Raw genomic sequence first — 27,726 nt, forward strand, 5'->3', positions numbered from 1 at the left:
ACTCTATCCTGTGTGTGTCAGATAGTTTGTGTCTCTACTACTGTCCACTATATCCTGTGTGTCTCTGATAGTTTGTGTCTCTACTACTGCCCACTCTATCCTGTGTGTGTCAGATAGTTTGTGTCTCTACTACTGTCCACTCTATCCTGTGTGTGTCAGATATTTGTGTCTCTACTACTGTCCACTCTATCCTGTGTGTGTCAGATAGTTTGTGTCTCTACTACTGTCCACTCTATCCTGTGTGTGTCAGATGGTGTGTCTCTACTACTGTCCACTCTATCCTGTGTGTGTCAGATGATGTGTCTCTACTACTGTCCACTCTATCCTGTGTGTGTCAGATCATGTGTCTCTACTACTGTCCACTCTGTCCTGTGTGTGTCAGATGGTGTGTCTCTACTACTGTCCACTCTATCCTGTGTGTGTCAGATGGTGTGTCTCTACTACTGTCCACTCTATCCTGTGTGTGTCAGATGGTGTGTCTCTACTACTGTCCACTCTATCCTGTGTTTGTCAGATGGTGTGTCTCTACTACTGTCCACTCTATCCTGTGTGTGTCAGATAGTTTGTGTCTCTACTACTGTCCACTCTATCCTGTGTGTGTCAGATGCTGTGTCTCTACTACTGTCCACTCTATCCTGTGTGTGTCAGATGATGTGTCTCTACTACTGTCCACTCTATCCTGTGTGTGTCAGATGGTGTGTCTCTACTACTGTCCACTCTATCCTGTGTGTGTCAGATAGTTTGAGTCTCTACTACTGTCCACTCTATCCTGTGTGTGTCAGATGGTGTGTCTCTACTACTGTCCACTCTATCCTGTGTGTGTCAGATGGTGTCTCTCTACTACTGTCCACTCTATCCTGTGTGTGTCAGATGGTGTGTCTCTACTACTGTCCACTCTATCCTGTGTGTGTCAGATGGTGTGTCTTTACTACTGTCCACTCTATCCTGTGTGTGTCAGATGATGTGTCTCTCTAATTCTTTCCACTTTATAACTCTCTCTTCTGTCTACTGCTCTGGTCTGTGTGTCTTGTATTCAGTGTCAATATATTTTTCTCAAGGGATAAACAAAAGCATTGACCTCCCCTGTTCCATCTCTCCCTCTATCTGTTGTTCTCTGCTTTCCACACAGAGAGAGACAGAATCAGAAGAGTCTATTCCTCCTGATTCCCACCCTAGTGGGAATAAAAACAGGATTCCACTCTTTCTTTCTGTTCCTCCTCTCATCCCTCATTCCCCTCCTCCTCTCCGTCATGACGTTGCTGGCCTCTGAGAGGTCTCTTCTCATCCGGAACAAATTCCGCTCAGGTGAGGATCTGGCTGGGCCAGTTGGGGTGGGGCTGCATCAGGCCAGGCCGGTTGGGGTGGGGCTGCATCAGGCCGGTTGGGGTGGGGCTGCATCAGGCCGGTTGGGGTGGGGCTGCATCAGGCCGGTTGGGGTGGGGCTGCATCTAGCCGGTTGGGGTTGGGCTGGATCAGGCCAGTCCGGTTGGGGTGGGGCTGGATCAGGCCGGTTGGGGTGGGGCTGCATCAGGCCGGTTGGGGTGGGGCTGCATCAGGCCGGTTGGGGTGGGGCTGCATCAGGCCGGTTGGGGTGGGGCTGGATCAGGCCAGGCCGGGTAGAGTGGGGATGGATCGGGCCAGGCCAGTTGGGGTGGGGCTGCATCAGGCCGGTTGGGGTGGGGCTGGATCAGCCTAAGGGCAACTTAGTCCCACACCCCAGACCTAATTCCTCCTTGCCAGCCCCATCCCAACCGGCCCGATCCAGCCCCACCCCGGTTGGGGGTTGGAGTGGGGCTGCATCAGGCCAGGCTGGTTGGGGTGGGGCTGCATCAGGCCAGGCTGGTTGGAGTGGGGCAGACAGCACTGTATATATGGCCCAAGATCAGCCTAAGGGCAACTTAGTCCCACACCCCAGACCTAATTCCTCCCTGCCAGCCCCATCCCAACTGGCCTGATGCAGCCCCACTCCAACCAGCCTGGCCTGATGCAGCCCCACTCCATCCAACCTGGCCTGATGCAGCCCCACTCCAGGCTGGTTGGAGTGGGGCTACATCAGGCCAGGCTGGTTGGGGTGTGGCTGGATCGGGCCAGTTGGGATGGGGCTGGCAGGGAGGAATTAGGTCTGGGGTGTGGGACTAAGTTGCCCTTAGGCTGATCTTGGGCCATATATACAGTGCTGTCTGTATTATGTCATAAAGTGTCACTCAGCCTCTTCTTTCTCTGTCAGCCAAGCCCATGGCTATGGTAACTAGTAATGATTGATGGCTATATCATTAGCATAGAAGTTGTTCTGGTATGATTGTGAAGGATATTGGCAGATAAGTCTAGTCTTGGTTATATTAATCATGAGGATGATTAATCAGGTAAACATATTGATCGTCGTATATCTATTTATTGATTGAAACCACAGAGCTCTCCTGAATAGACATACCAGTGTCGACCACAAATCTTTTAATCTCCCAATGACAGTATTTGTAGCATATTCATCTCAGAACCCAGAACCAAGTTTTACAGCTAGCTATGTTTTAATCTGTCATGAGAGACAAGAGGCATATAGCTACTGCCACATTGCTCCTGTCTCCATTTCAAACCATAACGATGTGAAGTTCTGTTTGTTTACACTGAGGGCTCAGTACACAGTGAACTAAAAACTCTTAGGCAAATTCAAACACATAACTCATTAAATAAGACAGCATTAGAGTTACAGTTATAAGATTGGAAAATGTTTGGATGACATTATACAGATGCCGTATCTTAATTTGATTATTCTGTAGTTGCAGGTTTAAAAAGGCTTCTAAAGTTTGCAATTTCCACTTAACAATGTCTGACTTGATTTGCCTAATGAAAAATGTATCAACCTCTACAAATTATAATCCACAACAACAGTTCCATTTTCTGTTGCTGCAGGATTATTTTCCTGCTGTTGCAAACTGGCTCAAATTAAGATCCTACATCTGTAGCAAGAAATGTGTACAGATACTGAATCCTTTTGCAAGTTGGATTTCTTTATGTTTTGTGTTAGGTCCATCAGCCATAGGTTACTGTCCTTTAACTAGCGGCAGTTGTGTTCTAGAATTGGAATGTGCCCCTTAAAAATGGCTGCCGCTGTTGTTATCAGTCTGCTGCTGTCATAAAGAAGCCTGGTAGGGACAGGAAATGAGGTCATAGAGACATTCCTGTTGCTGTTTTTTCCACCAGCTGTTCATTACCAGGCCTGTCTTGGGCAGCTGGAGGTTCAGATTAGATTTGATGAGTTTATTTATTTATTTAAATACCAGGAAGTGTCTTGAGGTTTCCAGATTGGATTCATTAGAAGATACATTTAAATGAGTTAGACTGGCTAACTAAGTATCAGCTGTCCTGCTGCTTTGAACCCACTATCTCTTCAGCTAGGGAGGAAATGGTTGTAGGCTATGAAGGACCAATCGATACTTTTGTCAAAAGGTAAATGTCTGATTGGTTGATGTTGAATTATTAGCCTATGGATGGAAGGATGGCAATATGGGTTGTGTAACTTGTGTTGAGGAATATGTACTATTATACCCTGAGTATGTTAACATGACTGTGATCAAAACAGAAAAGCGGTAGGGTGTGTTGTGCCTGTGGACAGTGGTGGTGGTAGTCAACAATTTTATTTGATCAGTTTCTCATGGCAGGAAAATAATCCTGCAGTAACAGGAAATGTGTGCTATTGTGTGGATGGTAAAAATGTGACATTTTTGTAGGGGTTGATACATTTTGAAGGGAAAATTACAAACTTTAGGAGCATTTTTAAACCTTGAATACACTACAAATGTGCATTTGTAAATGATCAATGATCATTGATAACCTATAAGGTTCACTATGAGATTACTTCACACAATAGACGGTTGAGGAGACGATTATAACCTCAATCCAATCTCTGTTATTTCTCTCTGTCCATGAACGCTTGCCCAAAGCAGGAAGATAATCTCACTGAGCTAAATCCACGCACAACAGTAGTTTACACTGTCACCTTCCTGCTCTTATCTGTCATCAAGATTCTGGCTTCATTTGTTTACACTCAGTGTCACGTTCTGACTATAGTTCTTTTGTTATTTCTTTGTTTTAGTATGGTCAGGGCGTGAGTTGGGTGGGTTATCTATGTTCGTTTTTCTATGTTGGTTTTTTCGTTTGGCCTGGTATGATTCTCAATCAGAGGCAGGTGTCGTTAGTTGTCTCTGATTGAGAATCATACTTAGGTAGCCTTTTCCACCTGTGTTGCGTGGGTGCTTATTTTCTGTCTTTGTGTATGTCACTAGACAGGACTGTTTCGTTTCGTGTCATTCTCGTTTATCGTTAGTTTTGTTGTTTTGTTCGAGTTTCGTTTTCATTAAAAGGAATATAAATACTCACCACGCTGCATCTTGGTCCTCCTCTCTTTCGCCCGACGAAGATCGTTACACTCGGTTACAGATTGTTAATTGTTAACGGTAAACTAAATTGACCTACCGTCTGTACAGGGCTTATAAATTGTTTATAAGTAGTCAATCAACTCTTCTGGGTACCTTTTAAATGATGATTGCATGTGTTAGTTCCCTGGAGCGGGCCAGGGCCTATGTCTGTAACTTTAGTTGGGTCCTGTATACAAATCTGGTCAAATTTCACCTCTGAGAGTCCAATCAATTATTCCACCTCACAACCGATTACACATACAGTGCCATGACCGAGTCAGCATGGAGGCCTATGTGAATCAATACTCAGTCCAATACGGTACCAAGAGGTAGCTGTTACCAGGCTAAGAGGTAGCTGTTACCAGGCTAAGAGGTAGCTGTTACCAGGCTAAGAGGTAGCTGTTACCAGGCTAAGAGGTAGCTGTTACCAGGCTAAGAGGTAGCTGTTACCAGGCTAAGAGGTAGCTGTTACCAGGCTAAGAGGTAGCTGTTACCAGGCTAAGAGGTAGCTGTTACCAGGCTAAGAGGTTGGTGTTTTTACTGAAGTAATGTAATGGGGTCTCTTTTCGAGTGGCGGTCGGCTGACAGAAAATAGGGGAGGAAGAATTAACTTGCATGACAGTGATGAAGGGAGGGAGGTAGAGAGTTCTGGAGAGAGAGGGACAGCTGAAGGGGGGATGGGGGTGACAGAAATAGACATACTGACGGATAAATAGTTACAGCCCCTCCAAACCCTTCTCATCCTGCTGTCCCCTCCCTCCACCCCTCCCTCCATTTCTCTCAGATCTCAAAACTCAGCACTGGAATGCATTGTGGGAAACATCACCAAACCTATCAGCCCCTCCCCCAATTAACCTCTTAGTGTGAAGGTGTGTGTGCAGTGTATGTGTGTGTGTGTGTGTGTGTGTGTGCATGTAGTGGGTGTCTGTGTGCAGAGATTGCTCAGTCACATGTTACGATACTATTACAGAGGGGTATTGTACTACAGAACATAGGACAGTACCTTTTACCCATAGTTACCTTGCAGGTTATTCCAGGTATTCTCATACATCTAATTCACCACCTCTCTACTGCTTGTCTTTCAGTCTTGCAGTTGAGGATTCAGAACCGAAGGCAAAATGAAATCGACTCTGGTGAGTAACTCTACTGTTAATGTTCACTGACAGGGTTGGGTGTTCTCTCTTCGTTACACTACCTTCTAATGACTGCTATGACTGCTTTCTCTCTCTCTCTCTCTCTCTCTCTCTCTCTCTCTCTCTAGGGTTGAAAACTACCTGTTCTTCTCGCAAAGGAGAGAAAGACCAGAGTAAAACTCTGGTAAGTAGCTCACTGTTTGTCTCAACCTAAAGAAGAGTCTTGTCTCACTGTTTGTCTCAACCTAAAGAAGAGACTTGTTGTCTCACTGTTTGTCTCAACCTAAAGAAGAGTCTTGTCTCACTGTTTGTCTCAACCTAAAGAAGAGTCTTGTTGTCTCACTGTTTGTCTCAACATAAAGAAGAGACTTGTTGTCTCACTGTTTGTCTCAACCTAAAGAAGAGTCTTGTTGTCTCACTGTTTGTCTCAACCTAAAGAAGAGACTTGTTGTCTCACTGTTTGTCTCAACCTAAAGAAGAGTCTTGTTGTCTCACTGTTTGTCTCAACATAAAGAAGAGACTTGTCTCACTGTTTGTCTCAACCTAAAGAAGAGACTTGTTGTCTCACTGTTTGTCTCAACCTAAAGAAGAGTCTTGTTGTCTCACTGTTTGTCTCAACATAAAGAAGAGTCTTGTTGTCTCACTGTTTGTCTCAACCTAAAGAAGAGTCTTGTTGTCTCAACCTAAAGAAGAGACTTGTTGTCTCACTGTTTGTCTCAACCTAAAGAAGAGACTTGTTGTCTCACTGTTTGTCTCAACCTAAAGAAGTGTCTTGTCTCACTGTTTGTCTCAACCTAAAGAAGAGTCTTGTTGTCTCAACCTAAAGAAGAGTCTTGTTGTCTCAATGTTTGTCTCAACATAAAGAATAGACTTGTTGTCTCACTGTTTGTCTCAACCTAAAGAAGAGACTTGTTGTCTCACTGTTTGTCTCAACCTAAAGAAGAGTCTTGTTGTCTCAACCTAAAGAAGAGTCTTGTTGTCTCACTGTTTGTCTCAACCTAAAGAATAGACTTGTTGTCTCACTGTTTGTCTCAACCTAAAGAAGAGACCTGTCTCACTGTTTGTCTCAACCTAAAGAATAGACTTGTTGTCTCACTGTTTGTCTCAACCTAAAGAAGAGTCTTGTCTCACTGTTTGTCTCAACCTAAAGAAGAGTCTTGTCTCACTGTTTGTCTCAACCTAAAGAAGAGTCTTGTTGTCTCACTGTTTGTCTCAACCTAAAGAAGAGACTTGTTGTCTCACTGTTTGTCTCAACCTAAAGATGAGACTTCTTTTCTCACTGTTTGTCTCAACGTAAAGAAGAGACTTGTCTCACTGTTTGTCTCAACGTAAAGAAGAGTCTTGTTGTCTCACTGTTTGTCTCAACCTAAAGAAGAGTCTTGTTGTCTCACTGTTTGTCTCAACCTAAAGAAGAGACTTGTTGTCTCAACCTAAAGAAGAGTCTTGTTGTCTCACTGTTTGTCTCAACCTAAAGAAGAGACTTGTCTCACTGTTTGTCTCAACCTAAAGAAGAGTCTTGTTGTCTCACTGTTTGTCTCAACCTAAAGAAGACTCTTGTTGTCTCACTGTTTGTCTCAACCTAAAGAAGAGACTTGTTGTCTCACTGTTTGTCTCAACCTAAAGAAGAGTCTTGTTGTCTCACTGTTTGTCTCAACCTAAAGAAGAGTCTTGTCTCACTGTTTGTCTCAACCTAAAGAAGAGTCTTGTTGTCTCACTGTTTGTCTCAACCTAAAGAAGAGACTTGTTGTCTCACTGTTTGTCTCAACCTAAAGAAGAGACCTGTCTCACTGTTTGTCTCAACCTAAAGAAGAGTCTTGTTGTCTCACTGTTTGTCTCAACCTAAAGAAGTGTCTTGTTGTCTCAACCTAAAGAAGAGTCTTGTTGTCTCACTGTTTGTCTCAACCTAAAGAAGAGACACGTCTCACTGTTTGTCTCAACCTAAAGAAGAGACAAGTCTCACTGTCTCAACCTAAAGAAGAGTGTTGTTGTCTCACTGTTTGTCTCAACCTAAAGAAGACTCTTGTTGTCTCACTGTTTGTCTCAACCTAAAGAAGAGACTTATCTCACTGTTTGTCTCAACCTAAAGAAGAGACTTGTTGTCTCACTGTTTGTCTCAACCTAAAGAAGAGTCTTGTTGTCTCAACCTAAAGAAGAGTCTTGTTGTCTCACTTTTTGTCTCAACCTAAAGAAGAGTCTTGTCTCACTGTTTGTCTCAACCTAAAGAAGAGTCTTGTTGTCTCAACCTAAAGAAGAGTCTTGTTGTCTCAACCTAAAGAAGAGTCTTGTTGTCTCAACCTAAAGAAGAGTCTTGTTGTCTCACTGTTTGTCTCATCCTAAAGAAGAGTTTTGTTGTCTCACTGTTTGTCTCAACCTAAAGAAGAGACTTGTTGTCTCACTGTTTGTTTCAACCTAAAGAAGAGACTTGTTGTCTCACTGTTTGTCTCAACCTAAAGAAGAGACTTGTTGTCTCAACCTAAAGAAGAGACTTGTTGTCTCACTGTTTGTCTCAACCTAAAGAAGAGACTTGTTGTCTCACTGTTTGTCTCAACGTAAAGAAGAGTCTTGTTGTCTCAACCTAAAGAAGAGTCTTGTTGTCTCACTGTTTGTCTCAACCTAAAGAAGTGTCTTGTTGTCTCAACCTAAAGAAGAGACTTGTTGTCTCACTGTTTGTCTCAACCTAAAGAAGAGACTTGTTGTCTCACTGTTTGTCTCAACCTAAAGAAGAGTCTTGTTGTCTCACTGTTTGTCTCAACCTAAAGAAGAGTCTTGTTGTCTCACTGTTTGTCTCAACCTAAAGAAGAGTCTTGTTGTCTAAACCTAAAGAAGAGTCTTGTTGTCTCACTGTTTGTCTCAACCTAAAGAAGTGTCTTGTTGTCTCACTGTTTGTCTCAACCTAAAGAAGAGTCTTGTCTCACTGTTTGTCTCAACCTAAAGAAGAGTCTTGTCTCACTGTTTGTCTCAACCTAAAGAAGAGTCTTGTTGTCTCACTGTTTGTCTCAACCTAAAGAAGAGACTTGTTGTCTCACTGTTTGTCTCAACCTAAAGATGAGACTTCTTTTCTCACTGTTTGTCTCAACGTAAAGAAGAGACTTGTCTCACTGTTTGTCTCAACGTAAAGAAGAGTCTTGTTGTCTCACTGTTTGTCTCAACCTAAAGAAGAGTCTTGTTGTCTCACTGTTTGTCTCAACCTAAAGAAGAGTCTTGTTGTCTCAACCTAAAGAAGAGTCTTGTTGTCTCACTGTTTGTCTCAACCTAAAGAAGAGACTTGTCTCACTGTTTGTCTCAACCTAAAGAAGAGTCTTGTTGTCTCACTGTTTGTCTCAACCTAAAGAAGACTCTTGTTGTCTCACTGTTTGTCTCAACCTAAAGAAGAGACTTGTTGTCTCACTGTTTGTCTCAACCTAAAGAAGAGTCTTGTTGTCTCACTGTTTGTCTCAACCTAAAGAAGAGTCTTGTCTCACTGTTTGTCTCAACCTAAAGAAGAGTCTTGTTGTCTCACTGTTTGTCTCAACCTAAAGAAGAGACTTGTTGTCTCACTGTTTGTCTCAACCTAAAGAAGAGACCTGTCTCACTGTTTGTCTCAACCTAAAGAAGAGTCTTGTTGTCTCACTGTTTGTCTCAACCTAAAGAAAAGTCTTGTTGTCTCAACCTAAAGAAGAGTCTTGTTGTCTCACTGTTTGTCTCAACCTAAAGAAGTGTCTTGTTGTCTCAACCTAAAGAAGAGTCTTGTTGTCTCACTGTTTGTCTCAACCTAAAGAAGAGACACGTCTCACTTTTTGTCTCAACCTAAAGAAGAGACAAGTCTCACTGTCTCAACCTAAAGAAGAGTGTTGTTGTCTCACTGTTTGTCTCAACCTAAAGAAGACTCTTGTTGTCTCACTGTTTGTCTCAACCTAAAGAAGAGACTTATCTCACTGTTTGTCTCAACCTAAAGAAGAGACTTGTTGTCTCACTGTTTGTCTCAACCTAAAGAAGAGTCTTGTTGTCTCAACCTAAAGAAGAGTCTTGTTGTCTCACTTTTTGTCTCAACCTAAAGAAGAGTCTTGTCTCACTGTTTGTCTCAACCTAAAGAAGAGTCTTGTTGTCTCAACCTAAAGAAGAGTCTTGTTGTCTCACTTTTTGTCTCAACCTAAAGAAGAGTCTTGTCTCACTGTTTGTCTCAACCTAAAGAAGAGACTTGTTGTCTCACTGTTTGTCTCAACCTAAAGATGAGACTTCTTTTCTCACTGTTTGTCTCAACGTAAAGAAGAGACTTGTCTCACTGTTTGTCTCAACGTAAAGAAGAGTCTTGTTGTCTCACTGTTTGTCTCAACCTAAAGAAGAGTCTTGTTGTCTCACTGTTTGTCTCAACCTAAAGAAGAGTCTTGTTGTCTCAACCTAAAGAAGAGTCTTGTTGTCTCACTGTTTGTCTCAACCTAAAGAAGAGACTTGTCTCACTGTTTGTCTCAACCTAAAGAAGAGTCTTGTTGTCTCACTGTTTGTCTCAACCTAAAGAAGACTCTTGTTGTCTCACTGTTTGTCTCAACCTAAAGAAGAGACTTGTTGTCTCACTGTTTGTCTCAACCTAAAGAAGAGTCTTGTTGTCTCACTGTTTGTCTCAACCTAAAGAAGAGTCTTGTCTCACTGTTTGTCTCAACCTAAAGAAGAGTCTTGTTGTCTCACTGTTTGTCTCAACCTAAAGAAGAGACTTGTTGTCTCACTGTTTGTCTCAACCTAAAGAAGAGACCTGTCTCACTGTTTGTCTCAACCTAAAGAAGAGTCTTGTTGTCTCACTGTTTGTCTCAACCTAAAGAAAAGTCTTGTTGTCTCAACCTAAAGAAGAGTCTTGTTGTCTCACTGTTTGTCTCAACCTAAAGAAGTGTCTTGTTGTCTCAACCTAAAGAAGAGTCTTGTTGTCTCACTGTTTGTCTCAACCTAAAGAAGAGACACGTCTCACTGTTTGTCTCAACCTAAAGAAGAGACAAGTCTCACTGTCTCAACCTAAAGAAGAGTGTTGTTGTCTCACTGTTTGTCTCAACCTAAAGAAGACTCTTGTTGTCTCACTGTTTGTCTCAACCTAAAGAAGAGACTTATCTCACTGTTTGTCTCAACCTAAAGAAGAGACTTGTTGTCTCACTGTTTGTCTCAACCTAAAGAAGAGTCTTGTTGTCTCAACCTAAAGAAGAGTCTTGTTGTCTCACTTTTTGTCTCAACCTAAAGAAGAGTCTTGTCTCACTGTTTGTCTCAACCTAAAGAAGAGTCTTGTTGTCTCAACCTAAAGAAGAGTCTTGTTGTCTCAACCTAAAGAAGAGTCTTGTTGTCTCAACCTAAAGAAGAGTCTTGTTGTCTCACTGTTTGTCTCATCCTAAAGAAGAGTTTTGTTGTCTCACTGTTTGTCTCAACCTAAAGAAGAGTCTTGTCTCACTGTTTGTCTCAACCTAAAGAAGAGTCTTGTTGTCTCAACCTAAAGAAGAGTCTTGTTGTCTCAACCTAAAGAAGAGTCTTGTTGTCTCAACCTAAAGAAGAGTCTTGTTGTCTCACTGTTTGTCTCATCCTAAAGAAGAGTTTTGTTGTCTCACTGTTTGTCTCAACCTAAAGAAGAGACTTGTTGTCTCACTGTTTGTTTCAACCTAAAGAAGAGACTTGTTGTCTCACTGTTTGTCTCAACCTAAAGAAGAGACTTGTTGTCTCAACCTAAAGAAGAGACTTGTTGTCTCACTGTTTGTCTCAACCTAAAGAAGAGACTTGTTGTCTCACTGTTTGTCTCAACGTAAAGAAGACTCTTGTTGTCTCAACCTAAAGAAGAGTCTTGTTGTCTCACTGTTTGTCTCAACCTAAAGAAGTGTCTTGTTGTCACAACCTAAAGAAGAGACTTGTTGTCTCACTGTTTGTCTCAACCTAAAGAATAGACTTGTTGTCTCACTGTCTCAACCTAAAGAAGAGTCTTGTTGTCTCACTGTTTGTCTCAACCTAAAGAAGAGTCTTGTTGTCTCACTGTTTGTCTCAACCTAAAGAAGAGTCTTGTTGTCTAAACCTAAAGAAGAGTCTTGTTGTCTCACTGTTTGTCTCAACCTAAAGAAGTGTCTTGTTGTCTCACTGTTTGTCTCAACCTAAAGAAGAGTCTTGTCTCACTGTTTGTCTCAACCTAAAGAAGAGACTTGTTGTCTCACTGTTTGTCTCAACCTAAAGAAGAGACTTGTTGTCTCACTGTTTGTCTCAACCTAAAGAAGAGTCTTGTTGTCTCAACCTAAAGAAGAGACTTGTTGTCTCACTGTTTGTCTCAACCTAAAGAAGAGACTTGTTGTCTCACTATTTGTCTCAACCTAAAGAAGAGACTTGTTGTCTCACTGTTTGTCTCAACCTAAAGAAGAGACTTGTTGTCTCACTGTTTGTCTCAACCTAAAGAAGAGTCTTGTTGTCTCACTGTTTGTCTCAACCTAAAGAAGAGTCTTGTCTCACTGTTTGTCTCAACCTAAAGAAGAGACTTGTTGTCTCACTGTTTGTCTCAACCTAAAGAAGAGTCTTGTCTCACTGTTTGTCTCAACCTAAAGAAGAGTCTTGTTGTCTCACTGTTTGTCTCAACCTAAAGAAGAGTCTTGTTGTCTCAACCTAAAGAAGAGTCTTGTTGTCTCACTGTTTGTCTCAACCTAAAGAAGAGTCTTGTTGTCTCAACCTAAAGAAGAGACTTGTCTCACTGTTTGTCTCAACCTAAAGAAGAGACTTGTTGTCTCAACCTAAAGAAGAGTCTTGTTGTCTCACTGTTTGTCTCAACCTAAAGAAGAGTCTTGTTGTCTCAACCTAAAGAAGAGTCTTGTTGTCTCAACCTAAAGAAGAGTCTTGTTGTCTCACTGTTTGTCTCAACATAAAGAAGAGTCTTGTTGTCTCACTGTTTGTCTCAACCTAAAGAAGAGTCTTGTTGTCTCAATCTAAAGAAGAGTCTTGTTGTCTCACTGTTTGTCTCAACCTAAAGAAGAGTCTTGTTGTCTCAACCTAAAGAAGAGACTTGTCTCACTGTTTGTCTCAACCTAAAGAAGAGACTTGTTGTCTCAACCTAAAGAAGAGTCTTGTTGTCTCACTGTTTGTCTCAACCTAAAGAAGAGTCTTGTTGTCTCACTGTTTGTCTCAACCTAAAGAAGAGTCTTGTTGTCTCACTGTTTGTCTCAACCTAAAGAAGAGTCTTGTTGTCTCAACCTAAAGAAGAGTCTTGTTGTCTCACTGTTTGTCTCAACCTAAAGAAGAGTCTTGTTGTCTCACTGTTTGTCTCAACCTAAAGAAGAGTCTTGTTGTCTCAACCTAAAGAAGAGTCTTGTTGTCTCAACCTAAAGAAGAGACTTGTTGTCTCACTGTTTGTCTCAACCTAAAGAAGAGTCTTGTTGTCTCACTGTTTGTCTCAACCTAAAGAAGAGACTTGTTGTCTCACTGTTTGTCTCAACCTAAAGAAGAGACTTGTTGTCTCACTGTTTGTCTCAACCTAAAGACGAGACTTGTTGTCTCACTGTTTGCCTCAACCTAAAGAAGAGACTTGTTGTCTCACTGTTTGTCTCAACCTAAAGAAGAGACTTGTTGTCTCACTGTTTGTCTCAACCTAAAGAAGAGACCTGTCTCACTGTTTGTCTCAACCTAAAGAAGAGACTTGTTGTCTCACTGTTTGTCTCAACCTAAAGAAGAGTCTTGTTGTCTCACTGTTTGTCTCAACCTAAAGAAGAGTCTTGTCTCACTGTTTGTCTAAACATAAAGAAGAGACTTGTTGTCTCAACCTAAAGACGAGACTTGTTGTGTCACTGTTTGTCTCAACCTAAAGAAGAGACTTGTTGTCTCAACCTAAAGAAGAGACTTGTCTCACTGTTTGTCTCAACCTAAAGAAGAGACTTGTTGTCTCAACCTAAAGAAGAGACTTGTTGTCTCAACCTAAAGAAGAGACTTGTCTCACTGTTTGTCTAAACATAAAGAAGAGACTTGTTGTCTCAACCTAAAGAAGAGACTTGTCTCACTGTTTGTCTAAACATAAAGAAGAGACTTGTCTCACTGTTTGTCTCAACCTAAAGACGAGACTTGTTGTGTCACTGTTACCGTAGGCTACAGTAAATGCAAATAGTAACAAAACAGATTTTGTTACAATGACAAAAGAAAACCCTATGTAATCATGCTATTGTTGAGGGGTCAATTCCATTTCAACTGAAAATCAATTTGCATAAAGAAATAATGATAATTTAGGCCATGTCATTTAAATGAATTGAATTGAAATGGAACTGACCCCAAAACCGGTTTGCTGGTTTGACCTGCTATCTCCCAATGCAGCGTCTAACTGACGATGGCGCCACTCAGAAGTCGCCCCTGTGTGGTCTGAACATTAAAACTGCACAAGGTGATGATGCCCCGTCTGTCTGTCCACTGTATTCCTGCTGTCTGTTGTCTGACTCATTTAGTAAGCTCCCAGCCAAGCATAACACTCCTCATCACCTACCTCTGTCTCTGTCATCTGTCTTTCTCTTCCCCTCTAACTACCTCTCTCTAGTATTTTTTACTATCACACATTTTCCATGACACCCAAAACTACTTGTTACATTTTGAATGTTTAGCAGGACAGGAAAATGGTCCAATGCCACACTTATCAAGGAAATACGTGGTCATCATCCCTGCCTCTGATCTGGCAGTAACTTTTATTTGAGTCATTTTCTATTAAGGTATCTTTACTTTTACTCAAGTATGACAATTGGGTACATTTTCCAGCAGTACGTCTGTCTCTGTCTCTGTCTCTGTCTCTGTCTCTGTCTCTGTCTCTGTCTCTGTCTCTGTCTCTCTCTCTCTCTCTCTCTCTCTCTTAACAGTAAACATTAACAGTAAACATTACACATACAGAAGTTTCAAAACAATAAAGACATTACAAATGTCATATTATATATACAGTGTTGTAACAATGTACAAATGGTTAAAGTACACAATGGAAAATAAATAAGCATAAATATGGGTTGTATTTACAATGGTGTTTGTTCTTCACTATTTGCCCTTTTCTTGTGGCAACAGGTCACAAATCTTGCTGCTGAACTCCCATATCACCCAGTAGATATGAGAGTTTATCAAAATTGGATTTGTTTTCGAATTCTTTGTGGATCTGTGTGATCTGAGGGAAATATGTCTCTCTCTCTCTCTCTCTCTCTCTCTCTCTCTCTCTCTCTCTCTCTCTCTCTCTCTCTCTCTCTCTCTCTCTCTGTGTTTCTCTCTCTCTCAATCCATTTTCTCTTATCTACTCTAATTCCTCCACTCCTCTTTACCTGTAAAGTGATGAGGAAATGAAGGTTCAGAGCCCTAGGATGGATTTGTTATTCCATTAGCTGTCAATCACACATAGATATGAACCATGTTGCTCTCCATTACAGGCAGGTTTCATTGGATTAAACCTGTCAGCCAAGCAATGATGGACAGAGCACAAAACCCCACCCATCGAGGGGTGGAGAACTGTCGTTTTCTCAACCACTCACATCTCTCTCACCTTCCTCTTCTCATCTTTATCCTCTCCTCCTCTCTCTTCTACTCTCTATCCTCTTCTCCTTTCTATCCTCTCATCCTCTCTCTCCTCCTCTCCTCTCTTTTCTTCTCCTCTCCTCCTCTCCCTCCTCTCCCTTTTACTCTCTATCCTCTCCTCCTCTCTCTTCTACTCTCTATCCTCTCCTCCTCTCTCTTCTACTCTCTATCCTCTCCTCCTCTCTCCTCTACTCTCTATCCTCTCATCCTCTCTCTTCTCCTCTATATCCTCTCATCCTCTCTCTTCTACTCTCTATCCTCTCCTCCTCTCTCTTCTACTCTCTATCCTATCCTCCTCTCTCTTCTCCTCTATATCCTCTCCTCCTCTCTCTTCTCCTCTCCTTTCTTCTCTATCCTCTCCTCTCTCTTCTACTCTCCTCCTCTCTTTTCTTATCTCTATCCTTTCCTCCTCTCTCTACTCTCTATCCTATCCTCTTCTCTCTTCTGCTCTACATCCTGTTCTCCCCTCTCTTCTCCTCTCTGTCCTCTCCTCTTCTCACTTCTCCTCTGTACACTCTCTCCCTCTCTCTTCTACTCTCTATCCTCTCCTCCTCTCTCTTCTCTTCTATATCATGTCCTCCTCTCTCTTCTACTCTCTATCCTCTCCTCCTCTCTCTTCTCTTCTATATCATGTCCTCCTCTCTCTTCTACTCTCTATCCTCTCCTCCTCTCTCTTCTCTTCTATATCATGTCCTCCTCTCTCTTCTCTTCTATATCCTGTCCTGCTCTCTCTTTTCCTTTCTATTCTATCCTCCTCTCTCTTCTCCTCTCTATCCTCTCCTCCTCTCTCTTCTCCTCTCTATCCTCTCCTCTCTCTCCTCTCTATCCTCTCCCCCTCTCTATCCTCTCTATCCTCTATAGACAGGAATGTGTTGCTTCTCTCTCTAATAGACAGGAATGTGTTGCTTCTCTCTCTAATAGACAGGAATGTGTTGCTTCTCTAATAGACAGGAATGTGTTGCTTCTCTCTCTAATAGACAGGAATGTGTTGCTTCTCTATCTAATAGACAGGAATGTGTTGCTTCTCTCTCTAATAGACAGGAATGTGTTGCTTCTCTCTCTAATAGACAGGAATGTGTTGCTTCTCTCTATAGTAGACAGGAATGTGCTGCTTCTCTCTCTAGTAGACAGGAATGTGTTGCTTCTCTCTATAGTAGACAGGAATGTGTTGCTTCTCTCTCTAGTAGACAGGAATGTGTTGCTTCTCTCTCTAATAGACAGGAATGTGTTGCTTCTCTCTCTAGTAGACAGGAATGTGTTGCTTCTCTCTAATAGACAGGAATGTGTTGCTTCTCTCTCTACTAGACAGGAATGTGCTGCTTCTCTCTCTAATAGACAGGAATGTGTTGCTTCTCTCTCTAATAGACAGGAATGTGTTGCTTCTCTCTCTAGTAGACAGGAATGTGTTGCTTCTCTCTAATAGACAGGAATGTGTTGCTTCTCTCTCTAGTAGACAGGAATGTGTTGCTTCTCTCTCTAGTAGACAGGAATGTGTTGCTTCTCTCTCTAATAGACAGGAATGTGTTGCTTCTCTCTCTAGTAGACAGGAATGTGTTGCTTCTCTCTAATAGACAGGAATGTGTTGCTTCTCTCTCTACTAGACAGGAATGTGCTGCTTCTCTCTCTAATAGACAGGAATGTGTTGCTTCTCTCTCTAATAGACAGGAATGTGTTGCTTCTCTCTCTAGTAGACAGGAATGTGTTGCTTCTCTCTAATAGACAGGAATGTGTTGCTTCTCTCTCTAGTAGACAGGAATGTGTTGCTTCTCTCTCTAATAGACAGGAATGTGTTGCTTCTCTCTCTAGTAGACAGGAATGTGTTGCTTCTCTCTCTAGTAGACAGGAATGTGTTGCTTCTCTCTCTAATAGACAGGAATGTGTTGCTTCTCTCTCTAATAGACAGGAATGTGTTGCTTCTCTCTCTAATAGACAGGAATGTGTTGCTTCTCTCTCTAGTAGACAGGAATGTGTTGCTTCTCTCTCTAGTAGACAGGAATGTGTTGCTTCTCTCTCTAGTAGACAGGAATGTGTTGCTTCTCTCTCTAACAGACAGGAATGTGTTGCTTCTCTCTCTAGTAGACAGGAATGTGTTGCTTCTCTTTCTACTAGACAGGAATGTGTTGCTTCTCTCTCTAACAGACAGGAGTGTGTGTGGGACCGGAAGGCAGAAGAAGGCTCGGCTGGCTAACAACCTTGGAGAGAAGGTCCAGCATCGGCCCGGACCTCTGGACCTACTGCACAAACACATACTTCATCCGGAGAACCGTGAGTTAATGCACACACGCACGAAATAACTATAGACGTTTTAAAACAGTCCAGATGTCATTACTAATTAACAAATTCCTTCTCCCCCTCTTCCCTTAGGCCCGGTCTCCTTCCCTCTCTCTTCAGATGTCTTCCAAGATGACATCTCTTCCTGCTCTTCCTCCTTGTCTCCCGAGCAACTCGGGGTCCTCCAATCACCAGCCTTCTCCTCGTCGCCGGGGTTCTCAGACGACCAATCACTGAGTGACCTGTCCCCTGGGGTCTTGCCCCTTACCCACAGTCCCGCCCATGTTCAGGTGAGATGACCTTCCCCTAAATCCTAACTTCAACCATCAGGTGAGATTACGTTCCCCTAAATCCTAACCTCAACCATCAAATGAGATTACCTTCCCCTAAATCCTAACCATCAAGTGAGATTACCTTCCCCTAAATCCTAACCTCAACCATCAGGTGAGAATACCTTCCCCTAAATCCTAACCATCAAGTGAGATTACCTTCCTCTAAATCCTAACCTCAACCATCAGGTGAGATTACCTTCCCCTAAATACTAACCATCAAGTGAGATTACCTTCCCCTAAATCCTAACTTCAACCATCAGGTGAGATTACCTTCCCCTAAATCCTAACCTCAACCATCAGGTGAGATTACCTTCCCCTAAATCCTAACCATCAAGTGAGATTACCTTCCCCTAAATCATAACCTCAACCATCAGGTGAGATTACCTTCCCCTAAATCCTAACCATCAAATGAGATTACCTTCCCCTAAATCCTAACCTCAACCATCAGGTGAGATTACCTTCCCCTAAATCATAACCTCAACCATCAGGTGAGATTACCTTCCCCTAAATCCTAACCTCAACCATCAGGTGAGATTACCTTCCCCTATATCCTAACCTCAACCATCAAGTGAGATTACCTTCCCCTAAATCCTAACCTCAACCATCAAATGAGATTACCTTCCCCTAAATCCTAACCATCAAGTGAGATTACCTTCCCCTAAATCCTAACGTCAACCATCAGGTGAGATTACCTTCCCCTAAATCCTAACCTCAACCATCAACACGGGAAACACAAAACTGACTTTAGAACTGCAAGTCATGTTTGGATGACAGCATTTGCTATGACCTGTTTATATTTCTGTACTGCTTTCCTGCAGTCTATCTTGGCGTTGCTCCCAGCAACCGAGGGCATCAGCCAGCCAATGAGCATGACCATGGGCGACTCCAACTCCATGGCAACGACCGAGAGACCAAAGGGGATGTATCTGACCTCCCATGCCACGCCCCTGCTGCCAAAGGTACTGGAACAGGGTTACTTAGAAATAGACCAAACACACATCCAGAACAATGTGGAAATGCATCTGTAAAAAGCTTTATAGAATGCATGAAGAATGAATTGATTGAAGCATTAACAATGGATTGATTGATTTATTGATTGATTGGTGGTAAAGTCAATCAAAAATAATCCCATGCATATACAGTATTACGGTATTACAGTATTACGGTATTACAGTATTACTGTAACGTCCTGACCAGAGTTCGTATGTGTTTTGCTTGTTTAGTGTTGGTCAGGACGTGAGCTGGGTGGGAATTCTATGTTGTGTGTCTAGTTTGTCTGTTTCTATGTTGGGTTAAATGTGTGCCTGATATGGTTCTCAATTAGAGGCAGGTGTTTGACGTTTCCTCTGATTGAGAACCATATTAAGGTAGGCTGTTCTCACTGTTTGTTTGTGGTTGATTGTTCCTGTGTCAGTGTTGGTGCTACACGGGACTGTGACGGTTAGTGTGTTTTGTCAGTTTGTATAGTGTCTTTTGTTTTATTAAATTCATTATGTCTAATTACCACGCTGCACATTGGTCCTCTGATCCTTCTCGCCTCTCCTCGTCTGAGGAGGAGGAGGACTTAGACTGCCGTTACAATTACAGTATTACGGTATTACAGTATTACAGCATTACAGATGTTAATAGACTATAGATAATAATAGACTCTGCATAGAGAGACAGACATGTTTTGACTGTGAGGGTCAGATACAGTATATCAGTCTCTTCTTCTCCCGGTGTCTACTGATAGGTATTCAACCACATAGCATAATGTACACACTCACTCTGGTGTTATGCATTTATTAGTGTCGACAGTCACTACCAACGGAACTATGCCTTATGGATTTAGTCACGCACGCATGCACACACACACAAACACACACCTGCCTGTCACGGTTTCACACATGCGTTTAATGCCAGGATTCAGCTAGGATACTGACTGTTCAACCATTACAACCTGAAAGGATCACATATGTTACATGACATATTGTATACATCCTGCTGTTAACTTTGCCTTAGGAACTCATGACATGGTAGTACTTTCAGAACTGGCTGTACTCATCAGAACTGATCTGACCTCTCTCAGGTTATACTGTTTATGTATTTTGACAATGCTTGAATAATATATTTCTAATAAAAATATGGGATATGAGAAATATTACTTTGATTCATTCTCTGTCTCCCCCTCTCCCTCCCCATCCCCTCCCACCTCTCCCTCCCCATCCCCTCCCCCCTCTTCCTCTTCCTTTCTCCACCTTTCTCAGACAGCCCGGTCTCTCACACCTCCCTCCGACTCTTCCTCCCTTACTCCCTTCCTGACTTCCTCTCGCCCCCCCCGCCCGCGGAAACCACGGGATTCACAGCCCAAGATGAGGAAACTCAAATACCATCAGTACATTCCCCCCGACCAGAGAGCCACGGCCGGGACTGCCGGTAATAGTCTTTATACTTTCAAAAACATGATGATATTTTATGTATATTTTACCTTTCATACAATACTTGCAGCCCAATGTGCTTTACATGACAAATGTTGTCAAAATGAGTCCACTAAACAGCAGGGAAGTTGATCATTATTAACATTGTGCTCAGGGGGAGGGGCCAGTCAGAGGAGCCCCACACCAGCCCAGCTCTTAGACCCCGCCTACTCCAGCCTCCTGCAGCAACAGCAGGTGTTCCTCCAGCTGCAGATCCTCCAGAACCAACAGCAGAATCAGCAGCAACAGGACCAGCAGCAACAGCAGCAGCTCACCGTCACATCCAGGTAGGTACCACTACATACACCACACCAAAGCTCCCTCCCCTGGGCCTTCTCACAACAACTGTGCTTTCATTCAGATCTTATACTGTTCATCAGACTATTTCAAGTTGGTTAACCATTACATGTGCGCTGGCAACTATCATGAATGTTTTGTTTTTATCAAAGCGGAGACACCAACCAAATGGTGAGGTTCTCTGGAGCCATGCACCAGGACCCTCAGCCTGTATCCAAGGCAACAAACCACACCTCTGTGGACACAAGTCCCTCCAACAAGTCTGAGCTCCTCCCACCTAACCTGGTCGACCTCACGGTAATATGGGCAGGACAATAACTTGAATATTTGAATGTTTATAGCACTTCTCACTTCCTATTTATCTGTACCTCCTCTTCTTTATTTTGTCCTTGCTTGCTTCTCTTCATTCTCTGACCTCTTTCTCTCATCCCTCTCTATTTGCTGTCCCTGACCCTGTCCTCTGTCACACTCCGTCCTCCTTCTCACCCAGGTGTCTGAGTTGCGACAGCAGCTCCGTAAGCGAGGTCTTCCTGTCTCCGGCACCAAGCCCGCCCTCCTCCAGAGGCTCCGCCCTTTCCAGCTGCCCCACCTGTGCTTGACCCCTGTGCCCCTCTGCCAGCTGGGTACCAGCCTGGAACCCCTTACCCCCACCTCCTTGCTCACCCCCAGCCACTACCCCAGCTCCTGCCCCAGCTCTGGAACTGATTCCCCCACCAACAGCCCTAACCATCAGGTCTACATCCAGTCCACTGGAGTTCTGAGCGGGGTTCCAAACGGAATTGTTAATGACATTCCGAATGGTAATACTAATGGTAATACTAATGGAATAGGGGTCAGTGTGGTGGAGGAGCAGTGTGGCTTCCTGGCCCCTGCGTTAACCCCATCATCGACACCCAGCCCCGGTCTCCCCCCACGCTCCTCTTCGCCACTGTCGACTGGCGCCTCCTGGCGGTCGGAACAGGAGCAGCAGGAGCTGAGCCTGGAGCTAGAGATGAGGGAGAGGATGAGGAGCAGGCCCAGGGAGAGGCTATCTCCTCCTCTGTCTCTATCCTGTGGGGGTTCCCTCCATCCCTTCCTGCAACAGGATCCAAGATGGCCCAGAGAGACACCAGAGAGGGAAGGACAGACAGAGATCCTGTTCACACAGGTAAACTAACACGCTTGACTGTTAGTCAGTCAGACAGACAGACAGACAGACAGACAGACAGACAGACAGACAGACAGACAGACAGATCAGTCTCTCCTATATCTGACAGACAGACAGATACACCATAGTCTCTCCTATATCTGACTCAGTCAAACAGATACACCATAGTCTCTCCTATATCTGACAGATATACCATAGTCTCTCCTATATCTGACTCAGTCAAACAGATACACCATAGTCTCTCCTATATCTGACTCAGACAAACAGATACACCATAGTCTCTCCTATATCTGACTCAGACAGACAGATACACTGTAGTCTCTCCTATATCTGACTCAGACAGACAGATACACCAGTCTCTCCTACATCTGACTCAGACAGACAGATACACCATAGTCTCTCCTATATCTGACAGACAGACAGATACACCAGTCACTCCTATACCTGACTCAGTCAGACAGATACACCATAGTGTCTCCTATATCTGACTCAGACAGACAGCTACACCATAGTCTCTCCTATACCTGACTCAGACAGACAGCTACACCATAGTCTCTCCTATGCCTAAATTAGACAGACAGATACACCAGTCTCTCATATACCTGACAGACAGACAGATACACCAGTCACTCCTATACCTGACTCCCTATATCTGAATCAGACAGACAAATACACCATAGTCTCTCATATACCTGACTCAGACAGACAGATATGCCATAGTCTCTCCTATATCTGAATCAGACAGACAGCTACACCATAGTCTCTCCTATATCTGACTCAGACAGACAGATACGCCATAGTCTCTCCTATATCTGACTCAGACAGACAGATACGCCATAGTCTCTCCTATATCTGACTCAGACAGACAGATACGCCATAGTCTCTCCTATATCTGACAGACAGACAAATACACCATAGTGTCTCCTATACCTGACAGACAGACAGATACATCCGTCTCTCATATACCTGACAGACAGACAGATACATCCGTCTCTCCTATACCTGACTCAGTCAGACAGATACACCAGTCTCTCATATACCTGACTCAGACAGACAGATACACCAGTCACTCCTAAACCTAAGAGACAGACAGATAGACCAGTTTCTTCTATACCTGGCAGCCAGACAGATACACCATAGTCTCTCCTATACCTGACATACAGACAGATACATCATTCACTTCTATACCTGACTCAGACAGACAGATACACCAGTCTCTTCTATACTTGACTCATCTCTCCCCAATAAACTTCACGCAGGTACACAACTATATCATCCACAAGATTTAGCTGAGACAGTGCAACACATCACTGTGATTTTATCTTACCATTTACAATATTCACCGTTAAATACTGTATAGCTTCATACAGTATGTACAATTGAACCTTCTCCACTGTCCAATCAGGTGTTCTGTTGCCAGCCGTGGGATGTGATTGGCCAGGACTTTGAGCTGCCCATGCAGATCACAGCCAGTCCCATTCAAGCGCCACCCAGCGTCCGCAGTCTGGAGGAGGAGCTGCAGGAGGCCATTAACAGAGTACTGGTCAGTGTGTGTGTGTGTGTGTGTGTGTGGAAATCAGGTTCACTGCTGACATTCATTGTATTTTGTAAAAGGTGACCCTGTCAAGTAAACCCTTGGGTGATTTCCCTGTCTCTGTCCTGCCCTCCTTAGATGGACCCCAGTCAGTCAATAGAGGACATTCTGGAGGAACCTACCACCTGTGTGGGTGAGTGGATAGCTCTCTGGCCTCTTAACAATGACACTTTATAGTTCTGTAGTCACCAAGACTGGTCATGGATAATTACAGGCTTTTGTTTGTTTGTAATGCCTTCCCCCTCTCTTCTAGACTCGCACTCCTCCTCTGTCTCAGTCACTATCCTCCCTGGCCCCTCCTCTCCTCCCCAAACAGACCAAGCCCAGCCTTTCCGTTGTCATTCAAAGGATGACAACTTCCTGTCCTCTCCTCTCTGCTCCTCCCTCCTGCTGGAGCTCCCGCCGTCGCCTTCGACGATGGTTCCCCGCCAAGCCGCCCCACCCCATCTCCCTCCCTCCATCTGTACTTCTCCCCTGCCTCCCGCTGTGACCTCACGGAAGAGGCCGGCTCAGGCAACCTTTGACCCTGCTGATTGGTTGGAGTCGCTAGCCTCTGGACTCCGCCCTCTCAGTCCTCCATCTGGCCCATTCGTTGAGACCGACTTTGGCCTCAATTCGGATCTGAACGTCAACCGAGCGTTGGATCTCATGGTGGAGCAGTGGTGAACGTCTTAGGTGGACTGAGTGTCAGTGTGTGTGTTTGAATGTGTGTGTGTTAGTCGAACTTCAACATACACCTCTCAAACAATGGGAACAGATTTGTGAATGTCCATCCATCCATCAGTCTATCCATCCATCCCCTCTGTCCACTTTGTGAGTGAGTAGTCTGTTTGAGAGAGCTGACTGCAGGTCTGAACCCCAAGCAATGTCGAGAGACAGATGCTACTGCATTGGAAGAGATGAAAAAAGACTGAGTTGCATTGGTGGAACAATAACTGGCAGAGGGACTCACACACTCACGCACACACTCACGCACACGCACACGCACACGCACACGCACACGCACACACCACACACACACACACACACACACACACAATGCATATTTGGAGTCACACACAATCCAACACATTGTTTACAGCCACAGTCCATAGTGTTCCCCCAGCCACAGTCATTGAGTCCGAGTCATTCATAAAGGGCAGACAGGGCACACAGCTTGTCCATGTCTCCAGACCTTTCCCCTAGTGCCAGACACACAGTCGGCATGTGGAGAGAGAGAGCTGGCAGACACCACACAACCCTTACAGGGAAGTGTGTGTGTTTGTGCACGCCTGGCTGCTTCTGTTTTTAAGTTGGTGTGTGTGTGTGTTAATACACATGTAACAGTATAGGCTTTACGTCGTCCCCTCGCCCGACACGGGCGCGAACCAGGGAACCTCTGCACACATCAACAACAGTCACCCACGAAGCATCGTTACCCATCGCTCCACAAAGGCCTTTGTGGAGCAAGGGGCAACCCTACTTAAAGTCTCAGAGCAAGTGACGTAACTGATTGAAATGCTACTAGCGCGTACCCGCTAACTAGCTAGCCATTTCACATCCGTTACACTCACCCCCCTTTCAACCTCCTCCTTTTCCGCAGCAACCAGTGATCCGGGTCAACAGCATCAATGTAACAGTATAAATTTTACGTCGTCCCCTCGCCCCGACACGGGAGCGAACCAGGGAACCTCTGCACACATCAACAACGGTTGCCCACGAAGCATCGTTACCCATCGCTCCACAAAGGCCGCGGCCCTTGCAGAGCAAGGGGCAACCCTACTTAAAGTCTCAGAGCAAGTGACGTAACTGATTGAAATGCTACTAGCGCGTACCCGCTAACTAGCTAGCCATTTCACATCCGTTACACACACACACACATTGTATATTTATCTGAATTGTTGCAAATATACTCGTAGCTCCTACTTTGTGTAGACTAAGTGTGCAATGTCTATGAGTATTGATTTTGTACGGTTGATCTGAGAGAGAGAGAGAGAGAGAGAGAGAGAGAAAAGAGAGACTGCTTCCACATTTCGTGCCTATTTTAATTGTGGTTTCAACACTAGTCTGTTGCTGCAATATATAACACTATGAGGGGGTCACTAAAACCTAATGAACCACTATGTTCAATTCATTGCTTGTCTTTTTTTTATTTAAGAGAGAAAAACTGGTAAACATCCTATTAAGCCAAGAGATAAATAGCAATCACTCTGAGAGGCTTCAGCGCATGCTACACGGCCATATTACCAGAGTGTATGTTCTCATCAGTGTCTGAGAACAGGTGGTCTCTGTTTTATGAGGTCCTCCCACAGTGTTTGGAGGAAACAGCGTGGTGCTCTACACACTGTAACGGCCACAGTCACTGTTTACACCTGTTGTTATGGAGATAAAAAGGTCAAATAAAGGTTATGCGCAGGATAACAATGTCAATTAAATTTCATGAAAGAATTTCATGATTTTAGCTTCGATTTTTTCGGTGCTTTATCCCATACTGTAAAAACAGGTAGAATCAGGAAATAAATCTGTCCCAAAGAGAGGCTGTTCTGATTGCAGGAAGTGACACAGATGTTCCCTGAGACAACAATCTCTCTCTTGGCCAGTTCCAAATGGACCCCTAGCCCCTACCTCCTAGGCACTTGAGGAGGATAGAACTGGATAGATATAATCAATATGGTAATAGCTCCACCATTCCCCTGATAGGCTATGTGGAACTTTCCCCATATCGCTCACAGCTATCCAGCCTACTAGAAGTTGTGCCCTGGGGAAAGGGGCTAGAGGCTCTAAAAGGGGCTAGAGGCTAGAGGCTTTAAATGACCACCAGGGGTGTCCCATCAGTAAAGAGCTGAGGAGGTAAATACTGTACTTCTCCCTAACATGGATCATGATGAAGTTGTCTGTGTTTCCGTGCTATCAGTGATTGACGGTCAAGGGCTTATTCTCTTATTCTTATTCTTATTGACAAGGCAGTCCAAGGGCTTATTCTCAGGGTCAGAACATTCAGTATTTACAGAGCAGATATTATTCTCTATTCCACATGATGTTCTACCAGATCCAATGGTTCTGAGGTCATGACAGACTTAATTCAGCTGTTGTGATTACAATTAGTTGTATGGCCTGTCAATTAGTGAAGTATGTGAGCACTGATTATGGCCTGGTCTGAGAGCAACCCACAGCCTCTGTTAGCAGTATGGCGACAGCTCCACCTAGCCTTCCAATAGGCTTAGGGGAACTTCTGCCATATTTCTTCTGCCTATCTGGTTCATGTAGATCAGAAAACCAAAGGGTTGTAGGGGCTAGGGGTTGTTTTTGGACCAGGCCTGTGTTATGTTCATTGGGAGAATACAACACATAGTGTGCTTTCCTAACCTCCTAGCTGACTTGACACCCTTCTTAAAAACCATTGTGTGAACAACAAACTGTGATCTTACTAATGTTCCCCAGAGACATATTTATTTATATCTATATATATGGCTCTGATGTTCCCCACCCAGTCTCTGAATAATAACCACTGCGCTATGTGCAATATGGTGTATGTGAAGGGCACAGCCATTGGGAAATACCAGGCCCCCATATCTCTGTCTTGTCGTTACTCTAAACATAATGGGTTCTCACTCAACAAGATGTCGCATAAAGCTTAGTTCATTTTACGGGTTTCACTGCATCAGGGATAGCGTACGCAGATGTTTCAGCTTCACAGCCTTCTTCAGTGTGTAGGTACTAATGTATTTGAATTCAAAACAGCATTTGTAGGGTACAACAGATTAGCAGCAGGTACTTCTAAATAGGGCTACCAATCATTTGCCAAGCTTTCATGTTGAAGCATTTCACGAGCAGCTTTCCTCGTAGAACTGTACAAAACCATGTTGAATGGTGACAATGGGACAGACTGACGACCGTGATAATCACGGTGGTCGAAGATGTTCTCTGTCTGCTGCACTTAGGATGACGAGAGAGAGAAACGCGGGAGAGTAACATGCTACCTCTTGTGGATGGAGATGCTTTAGGCCTACTGTACTCTGTCCTGGACAACCACTGTGTATGCTGGTTTTCATCTGAACCAGTCTCTTCCCCTACATCTGTGCTGATATCACCTGACTCATGTTAGGAGTGTATCACTTTCAGAATCAGTGGAGAGGTTGGTGGGTTGGTTGGGAGAACTGTCTATGCTAGGTTATTCCAGGGAAAGCAACAGGAGACTAGGTGAAGCTATGCTGCAAATGCCTGATCCTTCCCCCTTCCTGTCTGTCTGTCTGTCTGTCTGTCTGTCTGTCTGTCTGTGTTGTGAAGGTATTTCTTTCCCCCTTTAGGTTTTCTGTAGCCAGAATGAGACAGAGGGATGAGACTGAGACGTTGTCATAATCAAGATCAGGAAGTATCGTAGCCAACTGTTGCCATTGTTTCAGTCAGCTCCATCCATTGGGAGTTCAACTTGGCTTCCAATGCCAATATACTTCCTGGATAATCTTCAGATTGATGACATCACTGTCTAATCTTTCTTCATCTCATTCTAGTACTGTAACCAGAAAGTGTGGGGATGACCCAATGGCAAAAATACAATCAGTATTTAATTTTATTTATTTATTATGTAACTTATTCAGGCAAAA

General features: G+C 43.7%; 1 protein-coding gene across 1 annotated transcript; it reads left to right on the top strand.

The window, feature by feature from the left end:
- Window positions 1-1,135: 1,135 nt before the first annotated feature.
- Window positions 1,136-27,726, top strand: LOC129849048 (myocardin-like). The gene is made up of 14 exons (XM_055916111.1): window positions 1,136-1,305; window positions 5,498-5,545; window positions 5,674-5,729; window positions 13,823-13,889; window positions 17,186-17,311; window positions 17,411-17,607; window positions 18,468-18,608; window positions 19,896-20,064; window positions 20,221-20,392; window positions 20,555-20,699; window positions 20,893-21,549; window positions 22,955-23,092; window positions 23,222-23,276; window positions 23,397-27,726. The coding sequence occupies exons 1-14, from the start codon at window positions 1,251-1,253 to the stop codon at window positions 23,807-23,809; spliced, it is 2,439 nt and encodes an 812-aa protein (XP_055772086.1). The 5' UTR covers window positions 1,136-1,250; the 3' UTR covers window positions 23,810-27,726.

This window comes from Salvelinus fontinalis, unplaced genomic scaffold, assembly GCF_029448725.1.
Source record: "Salvelinus fontinalis isolate EN_2023a unplaced genomic scaffold, ASM2944872v1 scaffold_1348, whole genome shotgun sequence".
Lineage (NCBI taxonomy): Eukaryota > Metazoa > Chordata > Actinopteri > Salmoniformes > Salmonidae > Salvelinus > Salvelinus fontinalis.

What these genes read in the sequence shown, in the direction of transcription:
- LOC129849048 (XM_055916111.1), top strand. Translation starts at nt 1,251, where the DNA reads ATGACGTTGCTGGCCTCTGAGAGGTCTCTTCTCATCCGGAACAAATTC. An exon ending in GCAAAATGAAATCGACTCTG is followed by an intron (nt 5,546 to 5,673) that starts GTGAGTAACTCT and finishes CTCTCTCTCTAG; the next exon opens with GGTTGAAAACTACCTGTTCT. An exon ending in CCACGCCCCTGCTGCCAAAG is followed by an intron (nt 18,609 to 19,895) that starts GTACTGGAACAG and finishes CACCTTTCTCAG; the next exon opens with ACAGCCCGGTCTCTCACACC.